The 18,901-nt window shown below is 34.3% G+C and overlaps 1 protein-coding gene across 24 annotated transcripts in view; it reads left to right on the top strand.

Moving 5' to 3' along the window:
- The window catches only part of Pard3 (par-3 family cell polarity regulator), a 667,456-nt gene that overhangs the window by 260,577 nt on the left and 387,978 nt on the right, over nt 1–18,901 (top strand). For 23 of the 24 annotated variants that reach the window (XM_058580585.1, XM_046448315.2, XM_046448314.2 and 20 more), the window contains one exon: nt 7,451–7,631. In XM_058580585.1, coding sequence (XP_058436568.1) covers nt 7,451–7,631 — 181 coding nt within the window. Of the gene's footprint in view, nt 1–7,450; nt 7,632–10,557; nt 10,643–18,901 lie in introns of those variants that run through there. The other variant, XM_058580589.1, reaches the window with a different exon arrangement.

Here is an 18,901-nt window from a genome sequence, read left to right as displayed (position 1 = left end):
TGATATTTATTGTTTAAAATGGCACAGTTAAAGATTTATTTATTTATTTAAATAAAATTTATTTATTTAATTACAATTATAATTGTAATTTTTATCAGGAAATAAATTTATTTATTTACAATTTCCTTCCTTGCATTGGATAACACAGTGTTAACCGATGTAAGCATTTTAATGCCTGCTGAGTTTTCCTTTAGGGCCACACGTTATCAAGCATGCTTTATGGGAGATGGCTATAAATGAAAAAAGATTAAAACTAAAATATTGGTAAAGGGGAGCCCAAATATTGTTCTAATTTTTCATTTAAAAAAATCCCTCCATGCAAAGGAAGAAAATTTTAAAGTTACTGATATGTGTGATTCTAATTATAGTAATTCATAGATTATCCTGTGGGAAGGAAAAGCGACTTCTGGAATATTGATATTTCAGAATTATTCATTATGGAACAGTTTCACTTAATTTAAAATATATGTGTCTACATGATTTCTATTCTTATAACAACTTGTTGCAGTGTGCTATAGCTCTCCCATCCCTGTTGGATTTTCTTTGTGTTGTTATCTGTTGCATTCATTGCGAGATCTGCCCATGAAATCTGCCTGCCACTACCCAGAGGTGCACTTTCTGTTTTATGTTCCTTTTTGACTTTGTTGTGGATAAAAAGAATTAGCTTTACAGGTTGAAGTTGCACATCTTCCTCAGATGAAGAGAAGGCTTTAGGGCGTCTTCAAGCTCCTTCTGAGTTTTAATATCGTTCCACATAATTTGGTCCTTCCATGGGGTGAATAATGTGATGTCTTTGTAAAGAACTATGTCTTTTACTTTATAGTCAAAGAGTTTTGTGTATTAATATTGAACATCTGACAAACAGTTTTGTGATCCATCATAATTAACTTTCCTCTGGATGTGTTCAACCTGTACATGGAGAAAATGGTGGGAACACAGAAAGCATGCTCAGGAGGTATGGCAATAAAAAGGTGTCTGTGTGTGAGAACTCTGCCTCTAAAAGTCTTCAAGATAACCATTTGACCTAAATTGCTTGACATTTTCCTGTAGGAAGACAAAACTTGAACATTCTTTTGAGCTTTCTGATTAAGACTGAGTGACGATACCACCATTGTGGAATTGTTCACAATGATTCCAATTCAAATATATTAAGAAACATTTTAGGTGGTGGCATCAAAATTTTTGACATTGATTTGCAAGATGGGTTATTACCTTTGGTTAGTCAAGAATGAACAGAATCCTATTTGTAGACTTGCAGATGATCATACTTGGCAGCTTCCCAGTGCTATTCATGTAGTAGATAATCCATAGGAAGGTACATTGGTGTAAATAGGATGTTTGAAGTCGAGAGACTTGATTTCTAATCTGTACTTACTTAAACTCTGTTTAAATCAATCTTTCTGACTCTTAGTTTTTCTGTAAAGTGAAATTGAAGGCACTTAGGAGAGGGACATGTGCAAAAGAATTCTGTTCCATGGTTATATGTTGCACAAAGCATTTTCTGGCACTTTATCTTTCACTTTTCCAATTTATTACTGTGATGCCTTAAAAAGGAAAACTTCTTATTGGTGACATTGTGTTCAGACAGTTGATATGCCTTATCTCTTTGTCATGGTAGGCATGGCCACTATTAATTTTCTTTCTTTTTTTTTTTGCTACATGGAATTATCACAAACAAATATCTTAAGACAATGTAACTTTACTAACTTACTAACTAGATGGCAAAAGTCTGACATGGGTCTCATTGGGGGAAAATCATATTAGCAGAGCCATGTACCTTTCTGGAGATTCTAGAGGAGAAACCTTCTATATTGTTTGCATGCCTTGGCTCCTGGGTCACTTCATTGATCTTGAAAGCCAGCAATGCAGCATCTCCCTGACTACCATCACATTTCTCCTTGGCCACAGCCAGGGAAGGTTCACCAATTTCACACTTATATGATTAGATGGGGTTCACCAAGTTATCCAGGATAAACTGTCTCTCCATTTTAAGGTCCTTAATCTGAATCCCATCCATAATGCCCATTTCAATATGGAAGGTAACATTAATTGATTCTAGCAATTTGGACATGGCTACCTTTGGTGGAAGGCCATTGTTCTGTCTTAGGACAACTGCCACCCTTTTTCCAGATAAGGAAAGGCTTAGAGATATTACAGAGACCAGTGGATTCACAAACAGCCATTTAATAAACAAGGTCAGAGCTGGTAAAAACACAGCTGACTCCAAATTCTCTACTTTTATCCACTTTGATACATCCAATTGTGGGCTTTCAGGTTATAATTTTATACATTATCGGGGCCACATTATAGCCAAATTGTTTGTAAGCATTTATGTGTGATGCTTATATAATAGGTCAGGTTTTCTGTTGGAAAGTTTTGATGTTTCAGAGAGTTAAAATGACTTGTCCTGAAGTAAGGAGGATATGTGTGTCAATGATCAGAGGTTTTTTTTTGTTTAATGTTGGAAGTTATTACTGGTATTATCCAAATTCAGCTTGTCTTTTTCTCATGGAGACTTGATGAATAGAAGAAAAGGGAGACTTAAGTAATAACTATTGAAAATTTAAAAATGAACTTTCAAAAATGATCTATTTCATGGACAGCAGTGAAGATTCCATCTGTTAAAAGTGGAGTTGGGTTGTGTTTCAGAAATTTAAAAGACATTTCCTTTACTTTTTGAAGGACATGATAGAGACTTTTAATATGTGATGTTTTTGTGAAGGTCCCATTTTCTTTTGCTGCATTACTATATGTATTCTTGTAGAGTAGATTTTCTAAAATTATACCTCCTTCCTAATTTAACACAAAATTACTTCATATCTGCACCTGGCACTTAAATTTTGGTTTAACAGAAAACTGTAAAATTGTCTGTTATTGGCATATTGCAAATCACCAACTGTGATTCTGCCACTGAAATTCAAGCAGCATTTGTTCATGACACAGTCCAGATTTCATAATCCTTGTGTTTTCTAAAAATGCTGGAGATAATTATTGAAATTAATATACATGTATAAGCTCTTCCATCATGTTTGGCATTTAAAGACTTGTTCTTTGTAATTTTCCTTTTCCATTTTCAGTTCGCAAAAAGGACTTGATTCTTGAGAGAAGATATCATTGTGGAAAGTTAATAACAAACTTGAATTTCATTTGCTTCCTATTATGCACCAAAATGTCAAAACTTAATATCTTCAAAATGCATATTAAGCCAAACACCTTGTGAAGAGTATAATAATATTAAAATCATGCATAGAAATCGTAAAACCTGTTGAAGAGTCTGAAGTAGATATTGTTAGCTTATCTGGATTGCAAAGGTACTTGGTTTAAAGTTGAGTGTTCCTAGAAAAATAGACAATCTAGTGGAGGGTCAACAAATTGTATTCTGCAATCTTTTTTATTTTTATTTTTTTTATTTGTCAATGGACCTTTATTTTATTTATTTATTTATATGGTGCTGAGTATTGAACCCAGTGCCTCACACATGCAGACAAACACTGTACCACTGAGCCACAACCCCAGCACCTTGTGTCCTACAGTCTTGGTTTGCTGTCCAACTTGATGAATAAAATTTTATTTAAACATATCCACACTCATTTGTTTGTTGTTTCTGACTGCTTTCATGCTATCATGGAAAACTAGAATAGTTCTGACAGAGATGATAGGGGCCACATGTCTGAAAGTATTTGCTCTCTGATATTTTTCAGGAAGAAATTGCTGATCCCAGATCTAGTGGAAAGTCTGTGCTTCTACTACAGAAAGACAACTGCCAGTCAATGTCACATTGATTTTATTAGTGTATAAGGAAACTGGTATATGCATACAAACATCTTTCCATTTTTTAAAAAGAACTTATGGATTTCTTTTTCCACTTATGTTGCTCATTATAGGGTTGAGTAGCCAAGTAGTCATTCTGCTGTGCTTTTTCCTTACCACTTAACCTCCTGCTGAATTGTTTAATCAGCTAATTATATATTGTACTGCAGAAGGGTTCTGAACTTCCTATTTGTCTACGTGTCTCTATAACGTTATAATGGCTTTCTTTGTTTCATGAATTGATTAATAATATGTAAGCATTCATGGAAATAGGATTTGTTCAAAGTGACAAAACTATATAATGAGGTTTGTAATTATGATTACTGTTCATATTTTATAAATTTACTATGCTTTAGAGAGAAAAGTAGTCAGGGCTATTGGCATTAAAAAAAAAAAAGCTTGAATTCAAGACAGAAACGGGTTGTTCATTTTGGCTGTCACCGGTTAACTTTTCTTTGGAATGTTAAGCTTCTCCATTACTAGAACCAGGATTTTGTAGTTCAGTGACCAATGTGATGGTTGTTATTGATCCTTTTAAGAAATTCATTATTCTTTTGAGAACTGTATTTGTCATAAGATGAAAAAGAATGTATTTTATTTTCATAATTTTTTTGGCCACCAAAATTTTTATTTTAAGATCAACGTACAGAGTTACATTTAAAATTTGTATTTTGAAATCATTTTAAATTTCAGAAAAGTAGGAAACATAGTTACAGAGTATTTCCATACAAGTTGCTTCATTTACCTCAAAATTTTCATCTTATATAATAATCAAAACAGCAAAATAACATTGCATCAATACTGTCACCTCACCTGTGGAGTTAATTTAAATAATTTTGCCATTTTTTAAAATTGACATCCTTTTTCTACTCCTGGATCCAGTCAAGGATAGGATCATATTGCATGTAGTTCTCATTTTTCCTGTCTCCAAATTAAATAATTTTATCATTCTTTGATTGTTACGACTTTTACAGTCTGAAGGCATTTTATTTATTTTGTGGAATGTCCTTTAACTTGGTTTTGTCTAATGTTTCATGATTAAATTGAAGGTAAACATTTTTGGCAGAAATAGGAACTTCAGAAGTCATTATCCTTCCTAGTGCATTTTATCCGATGGAACGTGATACTGACTTCTCTTATATCTTAAAGTGCTGTTGCCAAGTTTCTCCACTGAAAAGATTTCCCCTTTTTATTTAACATATATCTGATGGGGAGACATTCTGAGATATGCAAATATCTTATTTCTCATCATTTTCTTACCCATTAACTTTAGCATCCATTTGTAGATCTTACGTAAAACAATTATTGCTATGGAAATTGCCTAATGATGATTTCTCTTTCCATTATTCCATTATTTTTAGTATTTGGAATATTACATAGAGATCATGTGTTTATTCTCTACCATTTGTTTCGTAAGTCTTTATGGAATCATGCATGTTTATTTTACTTCTTTGGATTGTTAATCAGTGTGAACATAGGTATTTATAATAAGTTGTGTCAGCTTTGGTCACCTTTATGTTGTCACCTCTTTCCTTTTTTGTGCCTCCATCACTTTGAATACTTCTTTACTCTCAATATCACAGGGTGTTCCAGCTCATCATGTATTATCCTTGCCCTCAGTCATAAAATCAGCCATTTTTCCAAGAAGCCCTGGTTAATTTATTGGAGAATGATATTAGAATCAAAGATCTGGGTATTAAATATATTTGTTGGTACTGTGAAGTCATTGCTTTCAGGACCTTTGAGTGAACAGTCAGGAAATATGAATTTGCATACTCAAACATGCATTCAATATTTGCTTATACTTACTTATCTGTGCATGACTCTACCTAACTATAGTCCTGCATCTCATTATGACATCTCAGTCAACTTTGGAGTACATAGATGATGGTGGTTCCATTAGATGACAGTGGAGCTGAAAATTTCTAATTGCCTGGTGATGTTGTAGCACAAGACATTATTCACATGCTTGTGATGATGCTTATGTAAACACTCCTCCTGTGCTGCCTGTTGTGTAAAAGTATACATACAATTATGTATAGCATGTGATACTTCATAGTCATCAACTTATAAGTTTGGACATGTATGATTTTTATCTTTACTTTAGAGTATACTCCTTATTAAAAATAAAGTTTCTTGTAAAACAGTATGCCCTGTAGCATCAGCCTTTACTTCTAGGGTTTACCATCTCTCTTGATAGCATCAGAAGCCTTTTGGATAGATTGGTCTGTACTATGCTAGGCCTTGTGTATGTACATTCCAGGATGTTTACACAATGACAGTCATCCAGTGATGCATTTCTTGGAATGTGCCTTCTTGTAAGTGACAAATGACTGCACCTATTTGTAAAAACCATGAGTTTGAGCTAAATATTGTAGTGCACACCTATAATTCCAGCTACTCAGAAGACTGAAGCATGAGGATTACAAATTTGAGGCCCCTCTGGGTAACTTAATCAAACAATATCTCAAAATTTAAAAAAAAAAAAAAAAAGGACTGGGGTTGTACCTCAGTAGCCTAACCTAGCATGCACAAAGTTTTGGGTTCAATCCTCATACCACCAGGAAAAAGAAAAAAAACACTCCCTGCACCCAACCACCACCACCTCCATGGGCCTCTGATTCCAAATAATACCACAGAGTTAACTTTTGCTTATTTGTAACTTTGGTTTCTGATCATCAAAATGTTGGCTTTTCTTTCCCAAAATATTTTCATTCATTTGTGGTAGGTGTGTTTGTGTACAGTAGCAAAATCTCTAAATCATACCCTTGTCAGAAGCAAATTTGCTAGCAAGAATATAGTATTTGTGTGACAGTTCTTTCTGTCTTAGCTTTACATTAAACAATGGAAATAGTTTTCCTACATTTAGCTAGTTGTTCTTTTCTTTCCCGTCCCACTTAATGTATGTTCATTTGTACATAGTTGGTTTCATTTGTTTGTGAGAAATTTTCAGTTCTCCCTGTTCTCCTCACCTCACATTGGCATCCTGGTTTGTCTAAAATTTTTACTTCTGTTGTAAGTAATTGAATCATTTTCATGGTTCTGAGCTTCAGTGGTCTACAGAAAAAAGACTCAGAAAAATAAAAATATCACTTCCTCATTGTGCCATTGCCTGTTCCCATTTTTCCTTTCTTTCTACCACATCCCTATTTACTGCTTGTAGGTAACTCATTTTATTAATTTCTCTTTTAGCCTACATTTTTTAGCATAGAAATGAGCAGTCATGCATAGTTTTTAAGTTCCCTTCTTGCTGTGTATACGCATTTATACACACACACTCTCATATACACATATATTTTTCCTTTCCACGTAACAGTGTAAGCTATGTTAAAACAAACAAACAAACAAAAAAAAACTACTAAATCTATCCTTGAGTTAGGATTCTCTGATACCAATCTGTTTTCATATATTTGATCCATAGAAATTTAAATATGAAATATACAAATTAGAATTGTAGAAGTAAAGCCGTAAGCTTAAGGAAAACACTATTTCTGAGGGGTTTTGCTTTCTAAAACATAACTTCCCCGGGTGCATTAATGTCAGTATTTTTCCACTGTGAATTTATGTTAAAATAAGATAACATTTTGGCAGTAATTTAAATGCCTTTATTTATACATGCAAATTTGCCTTTCTTTTCTAGCTGGTAGCTGTGTTTGATGAACAAGATCCGCATCATGGAGGTGATGGCACCAGTGCCAGTTCCACAGGTACCCAGAGTCCAGAGGTGTTTGGTAGTGAGCTTGGTACCAACAGTGTTTCAGCCTTTCAGCCTTATCAAGCAACAAGTGAAATTGAGGTCACACCTTCAGTCCTCCGAGCAAGTAAGTGAAAGCTCTTTGTTCTCTCTACACATTTCATCTTAATTTACAGGGATGCCAACTTTTGTTATCCATCCATGCTCCTGTGAATGGAATTCATTATCTGTTTTTATCAAAAGTTGATTAAGTTTAGAACCTGGGCCAATGTCTTTTGCAAGATCAGCAAGCAACTCTTTATATTTTAATAGACTGGGATTACTTTACGTTAGACTAGTAAACTTTTAATTGCTCACAAAAGCTAAATAAGGATAATGGAGGAAGTAAAATTACCTGGATTTTTCTTTCTATATATATGTCATCTGAATTAGCTAGTATGGATAGAAGTCATTGAAGGGCTTCTCACTGAAATAAAACATAGCACCATTGATTCACAATCAGCTTGCTTACAACTCTTACTTGTGATACTTGAACTTTACGTGATGAACTAGGGAAGAAGAGACCAAAGTTATCTTTAGAAGACTGGAACTTAGAATTTCCAGGATGCTACAATTGGAGCACACCTCAAGGAAAGGAAGGTTAGGAACAGAGAGAACTTGTGCTATGAATCCTGTGACCTAGAGTATTCCACTTCCAGACATTTGTTTGGAAAATTCTGTTAACCATTTCTAGAAGGTATACTCAGGAGAGTGAGAGGCTTTTTCTAGAAATAGTATTTCATGTTTCTAATTGTAAAATCTTATAGTTGAGGAGTTATAAAGTATAGGAAGGCCCATTTCAAGACATTTATAATTTTGAAGCTCATTTATCTTTTAGGTACTTCTGTGTGTAAACACTTCAGTTTTTTAAGTGGAACATTTTGGTCTTGCATGTGTTTACTGATAGTCTTCAGTGGATCTTTGTCTAGGTGGAATATATGTATATATATGGATTTATATACATATACATACATACACACTATGTTGCTTGCATAGAGAATATAAGTAAATAATACTTAGGATACTTGATTTAATCTCCTGAATTTCAACCTTATTCTCACTTTTTGCATTGGTTTCAGGTTATAGCATTTTAGCAATTACTTCTAGATGTTTGTAAACTACTTTTGCTTCCATTGTTCCTTGAGGGTATTCATGAGGATTTGAAGTGTAGCTCAGTAGAGTGTGTGCCTAACATGGAACTGGGCTCTGGGGTTCAATACTTAGGACTGAAAAAAAAAAGTGTATATTGGGTCTATAGGAGTATCAACTTAGAGTTAACAAATCTGATAGTCCATCAGAAATTACAGTAAAAATATGTTGTGAATACCATAAAGAGATGTAGGGATCCAGAAGGTATATTGTAAGATGATGAATCTAATCGATGCACTATAGGGTTCTGTCTGGATGCAGATTCATTCACTTCCTACAATTGCTTCATATTTTCTGTACCAGATGAGACCCCAGCACAATTAGTGCTTGTAAGGGATCTTGAAGTAGAACAGCTGTTGTTAGTTAAGTTGGTTTACTTAAATTTTCTTTCCTTCCCTTCCCAAGTTCCTTCCCATTCTTCTCTTCTCTTCTCCCTCCTCCTCCCCCTTCCCATGCTCCTCCTTCCCCTTCTCCCACCCTCCCCCTCTTCCCCCTCTTCCTCCTCCTCCTCCCCCTCCCCCTGCTCCTCCTCCTTCTCCCTGTCCTCCTCCCCCTCCTTCATTGCCTAGGCTGGTCTCAAACTCAGGGGTTCAAGGTATCCTCCTTCCTCATCCTCCCAAGTAGTTGGGATTATAGGGATATAACACCACACCCATCTTGAATATTTTTTTATATGCAGATGATTTTATTTTGTTTGTGCACATGATTAAGCGAGTATGTTTAAAACTAATTTTGTGGCAATGACATTTGATTACTCTAAGGATATAAACTTAAAAAGAAATCATGTTGGATTTACTTCAGGCATTGTTATAGGCAAGGAAGGTGTCATGCATGGTATCCAAGTTGATGTGAGGTGGTTCCCAGCTCTTCAAGTTTTTTTCAATTTAGAAACTAGCTCAGTAAGCCCATAATTAAGTGGCTATCTGCTTGGAATTAACTTTTGTATAAAAAGTAGATTTTCTAAATGTGATTAAAAGTATATTTTTTTTCATTAAATAATACTACCAGTATTGAGGTACCTAAATTTTGGAAAACAGTGTCTTAATTTGAGCAATTATACCTTAATATATATAATTAAATATAGGACTTTTTGTTGGGTTATTTTTGTAGTTTTGTATGTATGTGTTTTCTAAAGCAACATGCACCTTTTATTTAGCTGCAATGTAAAGAAAATGTTGGCAGAATGGTAAATTTATGTTCATGTTAAAAATGTGAATGGTGTACTTTCTATCAACTTTTATCTTTTGTCTTCTCTGGACTCACCAAAATTTCTCACATACAAACACCTGCATTTGGCTGGCCCTGTGTGTTAAAATTTAAACACTATTTTTGACTGAAATATCTCTTTTATCTTGTTTTTATTGGGAAAAAGAAGTTATATTTCAAACATATGTGTTGTTTTCCAGCCATCAGTGGGAGAATATGCAGATCTCATTTTCTGGCTCTGATTTTTTTTTTTTTTTTTTTAAATGCTAAAGTTGTTTAGGTTTTGCTGTTGTTAGGCCTTGGCTGGCACTGGGTATGTATATGTTAAGCATGTACCATGTACAAGACTCATGACTATGTAAAAGTTACCCGTGACACATGTCATCTGTTTATTAAGATGATTTCTCATACCATATATTCAGATTCAAACAGGAAGCATGCTTTTGTCTGTGCTTGCCAGGCACTGTGTTATGTTGTGGCCAGAGTTGAGTTAATGAAGCTTAGTGCTTTCCATCAAGGAAATATGTAGGCTTTCTTATTTACGGATTTGAAAATAAAGAAGCCAACAATAGTAAAAATCTGTTTGATTGAGGAAAAATCAACTGTAACTTGGGGGCATGATTAATAAAGGCTTTTTTTTTTTTTTTTTTGCCTCGAAGAATGAGTGATAACTATTCTGTATCATCCAGTGAGCGAATTCAGTCATCCCTTTGTTTCACAAAGAATCACTGGATGCTGCAGAGGGTATGTAGAGTATAATTCTTCCTCCATAAAATAGTGAATATTAAGTTTGGGTTTAATAAACATGATTATTATCTCTGTTTTCTTTGAAGTTGCTATTAATTTGGAATTGAGTTTTTTTTTTTTTAAAACAAGAATTCTGGTTCAGTTAAATCAGTGGTTCTCAACTGGCAGCAGCTTTTGAAACTCCAAGGAATATTGGACAGTATTCAGAGAGATTTTTTCGTCTTCACAGTTGGTTGAGGAGGGGATGCTACTGACAGCTAGTAGAGGACCGGAGTGCGCTAAACATCCTACAAACACAGAACAGTCATCATGCAAAAAACCGCCCAACCCAAATGTCAGTATAGCTGCAGCTTAGAAACCTTGAATTAAATGAATCATCTTAATAACCGAAATTGCAGTTACCTGAAATTTTATTGAAAACCTATTGAATCCAGTATATTGAACACTACTCTGTAAAGTGCTCTATAAGTGTAGGACAATGATGTGATTTTTAGCCAATGCCAGTACTGCTGTTAGTGAATAACTAATGGAAAATTTTTAAAAAATAGCCTATGGTAGTGTCATACAGAAATATTAGTACATATGTGATTATCGTAACAAAAATATAAATTTCCTAAATGCAAAAAAATTGTATTTTAGCAAATGAGAGAGTAAATAAAACAAGCCACATAGAAAAGACTGTTGATATAAAAACTATATTATGGTCAGGAACAGTTGCGCACCCTGAAAGTCAAACTACTCTGGAGGCTAATGCAGGAGGATCCTGAGTTCAAGAGGAGCTTGTGCAGCTATTCAAGATCTGTCTCACCATAAAATCAAAAGGGGCTGGAGATGTAAATCAGTGGTTAAGCACCCCTGGGTTTAATCCCTAAGGGTACTTAGGATACAGTAGAGTTGAGTAATAAATGCATACCTTTGGGCAAAGGAGAGAATAGGATGGAAGAGATGAAATGCAGGCTAGACTTACACTACCTTGTTTTATACTTCTGATTTTGAAACCACAGTATATCTTAAACAGTTATAAATTGATCACATTAAGTTTTAAAACAAGTCAATGATTAATATTAGTGATTATTCATAATAATATTATATAAGGAATGATTCTTAAAATGAGAATCAAATGTGAAACATCCTAACATAAATATGTATCCAGTTGGTGACCCAAGCATACCAGGAGTAACTATTTTTAATCACTTCATAATACAGTAATTTGTATAACTAAAGAAAGATGTATACGAAGGGGTGGTGGTGAAGAACTTCTGAACAAACAGGAACCCTAAAACTGGTTGTTGTTGATTATGTAGGCATTATTAATTTGATCGATAGATGGATATTATGGGATAAAATAAATAAGGGTTTTAGTATAAATTGAGTATTTCTTATCTGAAATGCTTGAGATCACAAGTGTTTTGCATGTTGGATTTTTTTTTGTATTTTGGAATATTTGCATGTACATATCTTTATGATGTGACCCAATTCCAAACATGAATTTTTTTTATGTTGCATATACACCTTTTGTACATAGCCTGAAGGAAATTTTATACAATATTTTTAGTGCACCTTTTTAAAATTTATTCTAATTATATATGACAGAATGCAATTCAATTCGTATTACACAAATAGAGCACATGTCTCTGGTTGAACACAATGTAGAGTCACACCCTTTGTTTTTTCATATATGTACTTAGGGTAATGATGTCTGTCTCATTCCACCATCTTTCTTACTCCTATCCTTAACCTTCCCCTCCCTCCCCTTTGCCCTATCCCATACTCCCCATACTCCCAACCCCTATCGCCATCCTTATATTCTGCATTTGATTTTTGGGGATTGGTTTACTTCACTTAGCATTATATTCTCCAGCTCCATCCACTTACCTGTAAATGCCATGATTTTATTCTCTTTTAATGGCGAGCAGTATTCCTTTCATCTACTAAGGTTGGATCCACAATTTAGCAATTGTGAATTGAGTACACCTTTATTTTGACTGGGGCCCATCACATGAGGTCAAGTATGAAATTGTACCCTTCTGGCATCATGTTGGCATTGAAAAAATTTCAAATTTTGGAGCATTTTGGATTTTCAGGTTAGGGATTCTTAACTTGTATTCTAATTCTGTCATTTTTGATAATAATGTGGACACAGGATCCTTAGTATATAAGAAAAAAAGTATAGATGAAAGAGGAGAATGAACAAAAATCCAGTAGTCCTCAGTTTCCATAGAGCATATTGTAATGAATTCATGCTATGTTTTATTTCTAAAAACAAGGAAGGTGGAAGGAAGGACCATTTTGGCATGTGTTCACTAAAACATTCTAGAATTGAAGATCAGCCCAGTACTTAAGCCTTTTTCATTTTCTTTCAGAGCTCTGGAAATAGCATTTGCCATTTGCAGAGATCAGAGCTCTTTGGAGAAATGGCTGAATTTAGTTCTGGACAGAAAAGGTGTAAGATGATATGAGATAATCCCATCATATCCGAAAATAAGGAAGATATGGAATATTACTGGGGTTGTCTCAGAGGACCTAGGAGCCTACTTTAAGTGTCTGCTGGCCAAAGATGGGACAATTAGAACACCAGTAAGGATAGTAATAGAAATAAATTCACCCGTTTATAATGTTGATAAATATGCAACCAAGCCAGGTAAAGCGTGCTAGTGAATCAAATTTTTAAGAAAACAGATAAAAGAATCAGTTATCTATTCTGCATTTCCAATGTGAATGATATCACTGAATAACCAAATAGTATCTAAGAAGGAATTTATTTTTATATGAGTGTTCCAGGTAATAAATGAAGAAGTAATGATAAAATTTAAATATTACTCTTTTGCAACTGCTTCATGAAATCATGATTCTAGGTATTGATTGTTGACGGGGTTTGAATGTGTGTTTCCAATATTAGAAACTTATCACCAATGCAACAGTGTTAGCATGTGGGATCTAATGGGAAGTCTTTAAATTATAAGGAATCTGAACTCATGAATGGTTTATTGTCAGTATAAAAAGGACTCAGAGGTAAGATCTGTCTTTTTCACTCTGCCAAGTGAAGATATGACCTCTGTCTTCTCTTGCTCTTCTGCCTTCTATCGTGTGAGGATATGGTAAGAAGACCCACATCAGAAGCTGTCATCTAGATCTTGGAATTCCCAGCCTCTAGACCCAAGAGGAAAATTTCTGTCCTTTATAAACTAACAAGTCTCAGGTATTGCTGTGGTAGCACAAAGTGGACTAAGACCCATCAATCGCTGCTACAATTAAAACAAAACAAAACAAAACCACCTAGATGGAAAGACAACCAAGCCTTGCATGCCTCCTGATGGAAGAACACAATGCCTCCTATGTAGTAGTCCTGACAAAGAAATTAATCATGAATCTGATCAAACAGCCAGACACAACTGCCAATTTACAGGAAATACAGAATCCTGAAAACATGTTAACACCACGGGGATGTAGCCAGCCACGTCCAGACTGTGGGAAACCATTTGAGACAAATGACCCAGGTTCTTGAATAAATCAGTGGTGAAGGGAAGAGGACATAGAGAGGGAACTTATAAATTTATAGGGACCTTAAAGAGACATCACATATAATCATAATGTGTGTGTCTTATTTAAATTCTGATTAAAATGAAACAAAAAAAATTTGGCACTTATGTGCTAATTAGTTGAATGCTAATTTGGCATTTATTATTAAGGATTTATTATTTCTTTGAGTATAATAATGTTGATGGAATTATATTTTTAAAGAATTATCAGTTCTTTAAAGAACTATCAGTTTATGGTTGAAACAATGTATCTGGAATTTTCTTCATAACAGCCTAGGTATGGAATGAGTGGGTTTCATTGAATTAGTATACTCTTCTGTCTACTTTTGAATGTGTTTAAAATCATCTTTATATAGATATTTTTTAAGGATGCACACTTATATATGGCACTTCTTTAATATTTTGAAAATTTAGTTATTACTTTTACTCTTCAAAGTTTTTTTCTCCCTTTTTCTATAATCCCAAACTTTAACCCAGTATATCCTCAGGCTTGAATATCTTTTATTGATGATCTGTTCATATTCCTTTGAAAAAATAATTAAAATTTAGCTCAAATTTTATATAAAATTAAATGTGATATGTGAGCATAATTATTAGTATATGATCAAATATCAGCATACGAATATGCAATAAGTTTTGCTTTTTAAATGTGTAAATAAATGAAGACCTTCCACATGAGGCCATGTAAAGGCTTTGTACTGAGAGCTTGCTAAAGTAAGGAAGCCAGATCCCAGGGATGGGGAAAAAAGCACAGGGTTCCACGATTGGAAACTGTTGGTGTGAGTTAGCTGTAGGTGAGCAAACCAGAAAAGGGGCACTGTGGTTAGCCATATCTGGCTTTCCCTTATGCTTCTTAAGCTGGGAGCAGGGTCAAAAATTAGGTATTAAATGGAGTGTTATTAGCAGTATTACCCAATTCTTCTAATTCTCTTTATGTTAAATGTTAAATGACAACTGGGAATCCTTCATCAGAAAATTATTATTGTTGATGTATTAATGGACAAACGACCTGGCTTATGATGTCCTTTATTTTTATTGAAAGGAATGAATGATTAAAGTTAAGTGTCAGAAGACTTGTTATCATACTCACTTTCTGCTTCAAGGCTGTTATATCAAAATATGCTTTGTTCATCATTCTGTTAGTTTTTATGGTTTTACTCTTCATCAGTTGCACCATTTGGGAGAGGTGATGCCTATTTTGTTTTTATAATTATAAGATTCCCTCCCACCCATTTTATAAAGTAGGGTAAGACCTTCCCAGGACACCATATGACTTTCTTGGTCTAGACTGGGCACTTTGGCTCTCATGGGTGTCTCCCGCCATAATAATACCAGTAATAAAATCCTATTCAGTATGACTTTATTTCATTATTTATTTTTTATGTACCAAATTTAACAAATTATTATAGGCTCTCACTCAAATTATTGTTTTCTTTCGAGGTGAGAAAAAAATGAAAACTTTGTTTTTAAAAGTTCATTTTTTTTCTTCTGATTTTAGAAGGAATTAAAACTTTGCTATGTGCACTTAAAAAATATTGTGGGCTTTGGGCACATGCAGAGTGGACATGTTGCCCTTGGAAATATGAATTTATAGGAAAAAATAGGCTTATACCTATTTTTCTTCAGGTCAGAAGACACTTGATTAGGAGTGGTGCAATTTTTAGCCACTTGTGGTATGTTTGTATTTTCAATATTAAACCAGATGGGCTGGGGGAGACCTAATGTATCAAGAGTACAGAGTTTGTGTGTAAATCTGAGTCTGACCCACTTTAAGATTCTCTTTCTTTTTTTTTTTTTTTAATTCTCCATGGCTTTACCAAAAGGTCAGATTTTGGGGGGATAGGTGGCCTGATTTTAGTCTTCTGGAAGGATTCTTTTTCATCTTAGAATTCTGGTGTTTTAATATCAGCTCCAGAAGATCAAGTGGAAGATTCAAGTTTGTTTGGAAATGTCGTATGCCCTATTGAGGGCAAAATTTCTGGAAATAGTACTGCTAAAATTTTTTGGACTATGTATTTGATTTATTATATTTCATTTTGTTACCATTTAAGTGTTTTAAGATTTTAGTCATTTATAAGCTTTATTAATTTTAAAATTAATTTTTATCCATCACTTGCAAAACATTTCTAATTTGTAAGGTTTTTCTTACTTTCTATCTTTTAGAATTTAAAGCTACCCCAATGATTGTTATAATGGTATTGTATCATAAATTCACATCTCTTTTACTTTTTGGTCTTATAATTTCTTTTTTTTTTTTTTCCTGCTCAAGAACATATGGATTGATTTCATCTTTCAAGAAGATCTGAGATCTTTGGTTTGTAGTTCTGTTCCTTCAACATTAGCTGGTATTAGAATATTAATTTTTAGTTCTCATTTAAATATATATTGAAAATAGAAATAATGTTCCTATTGTATTTCCTTTTAAGTTGTGAAGTAGAGCATGGCATACAAATGGTATTCTCAGTATTTCAAATAATTACCTTCTTACTGTGCAAGTTCTATTCAGCATATAAAACCCATCCAGTTTTGTTGTAGATGCAATCTGATTATTACATGTTGACAAGGTCATATATCTATTAATTGGATTGGAGATGGGATACAAAATTGCTGTAATTATTGTAATTTTCTAGCTAATTGCAGGGTTGGTGGTGAATATTTTACTTCTGCAAAATGAAAAACAGTATTCTATCAGAAGTTGTTTTATGGGGTTGCAGACATTTTGTTTTATATCTTTGGTGCTTTTTGCCCACCAAGTATCTCTTTTTTGTATTGATCTGCCTCTGAATGTCACAGTGCTCATTGGCAGGGATCTGGGAACATAGAGGGGGCAGGCAGCTGAGTAGTACTCTCAGCTTCCTCTTTGTTCTGGTTGCCATGCTACTTCTATTGTTTATTTATAAATTGGAGGACTCTCCTTTCAGACCTGTAACAAAGGTTGTATGGGTCAGATCCAGTTGGAAGAGGAATCCTCTGCTCTCTTGTCACCTGTGTTCTACTTACAATAGTCTCTGAAATGAGCACTTAAAAAAATTAATTCATATGATTTACACGTTCCTTTTTTTTGAGTAAAAAATTAAGTAAATCCTTGGTCAGCCAATTTAGTACTGTACTATAGATCTTCCTTTGCATATTCTGTCTTGCATTTCTGCTTTATTTAAGCTAGCTTTTAAAGCTGGAAGCTGAATTGACATTTTAAAAATAATGGCATGAACACAAGGTGAGTGCAGTTGGAGGATTGCGGTGCAGGGATGCCATGCTGGTGTGAGGGTGTTGGAGGCTCACTGCAGAAGATGGTAAAAGCGGACTGATGTTTATTCCCTGCTGAAATATAAACTGGAGGCGCAGGTGAAAATTGCTAAACCTAATGAGCAATTTGGCACATAAGACAGCCTGTCAGGTGATGGCAGTTGAGCCGCAGACGCGCTGCCTGTGAACATAGTTGTTTGTTCCAGATCGCTACATTTAAATACCACAAATAAAACCTTTTTTCACTGATGTTTGATATCACAAGTATGTATATTTTTTATTATTCAGATTTCCATTTAAATAAGCAGCAGTCAATATATGATTTAGATTGTAAAATTATTTTTAAACTTGCCTTTTCAAATGTTTCATCAGTAAAAAATGAAGAGGATATATTTTCTCCACATCAGAACATAAGTGATATTGGGCTTTAACACACACTAATAAATATAAGTGATCAATTGCTTCAGTAGACTGCAACGTTTCATCTGTGGTCTTTACATTCGAACACTCCAAAGTAACATTATTGTCTTTTCAATATACTGTGTCAAATATGCTCACTTTACCCAGGAGTCCTTTCCTCCCATTGAGCACATGAAAATTTAGACATGTGCATGGCTTTTCCTCGTTGAGGCCATCAGTATATTCTCTGGTTTAAGGGACATTTGGAAAAGATTTTCGTTACTTTGCTTAATGTTCATGATCCCTTAGGAAATTTCCCAGTTCACCTTCTCTGTTTATATCATTTGAAAATCGAGGCTCAATGATGTAAAATAATGATATGCTTAAGGCATAGCCACAGCTCCAATCTTCAGTCAAGTTGAGCAAGTATTACCAAAAATATATGAACACTCAATGTATATACATCAGAACCTCTTTATTGACTTATTTGTGGCATTTCCAAAACTCATGGTCAAAACACCTTTGCACTTTCTGTCTGGCATCAGTATTTCCAGATATCTTTAAATATAATAAACATTTGGCCCAGGACCCTCTTCTACTGAGCTACATCCCCAACCTCAACCTCAAAGCACTTACATTTTTAAAAGAAATCTAAACATGTATCTAAAAGATATTTTATACTTAATAGTGACTGACAATTCCTTTGCCTGAAGAAATGATGTTTTAGATAATTTCTGCACCATATAATCAGGCATAGACATGACCTTGAGGTAATAAAGGATCCCTGGACAGTACCCTGGCACTCTTCTAGAACAGTTTTCTTGGTGGGTGTTTAGTGCTGACAGTGGGCTATCTCCACACCCTTGATATGTGACACAAGGACAAATGGAGCTATAGACTTCACTAGAGGTGGCTTTTGCAATGGGACTCAAACCATGACGAACTGGATCATTGTGCACAAAGCTCTCTACATCTTTTAAAACCTGACAAAACCTTAGGTTTCTTAAGAACAGTTTCACAGATTTACTCTTTCTGTTCCAGTGATTTCCCCACTCAAATTTTCCTTTCTCAC

The sequence above is a fragment of the Marmota monax genome, unplaced genomic scaffold (assembly GCF_021218885.2).
Source record: "Marmota monax isolate L192 unplaced genomic scaffold, Marmota_monax_Labrador192_F-V1.1 WCK01_AAM20220418_F8-fsc00066, whole genome shotgun sequence".
Lineage (NCBI taxonomy): Eukaryota > Metazoa > Chordata > Mammalia > Rodentia > Sciuridae > Marmota > Marmota monax.
Note: the sequence above shows the minus strand (reverse complement) of the source record. Positions and strands in the feature narration are given on the sequence as shown.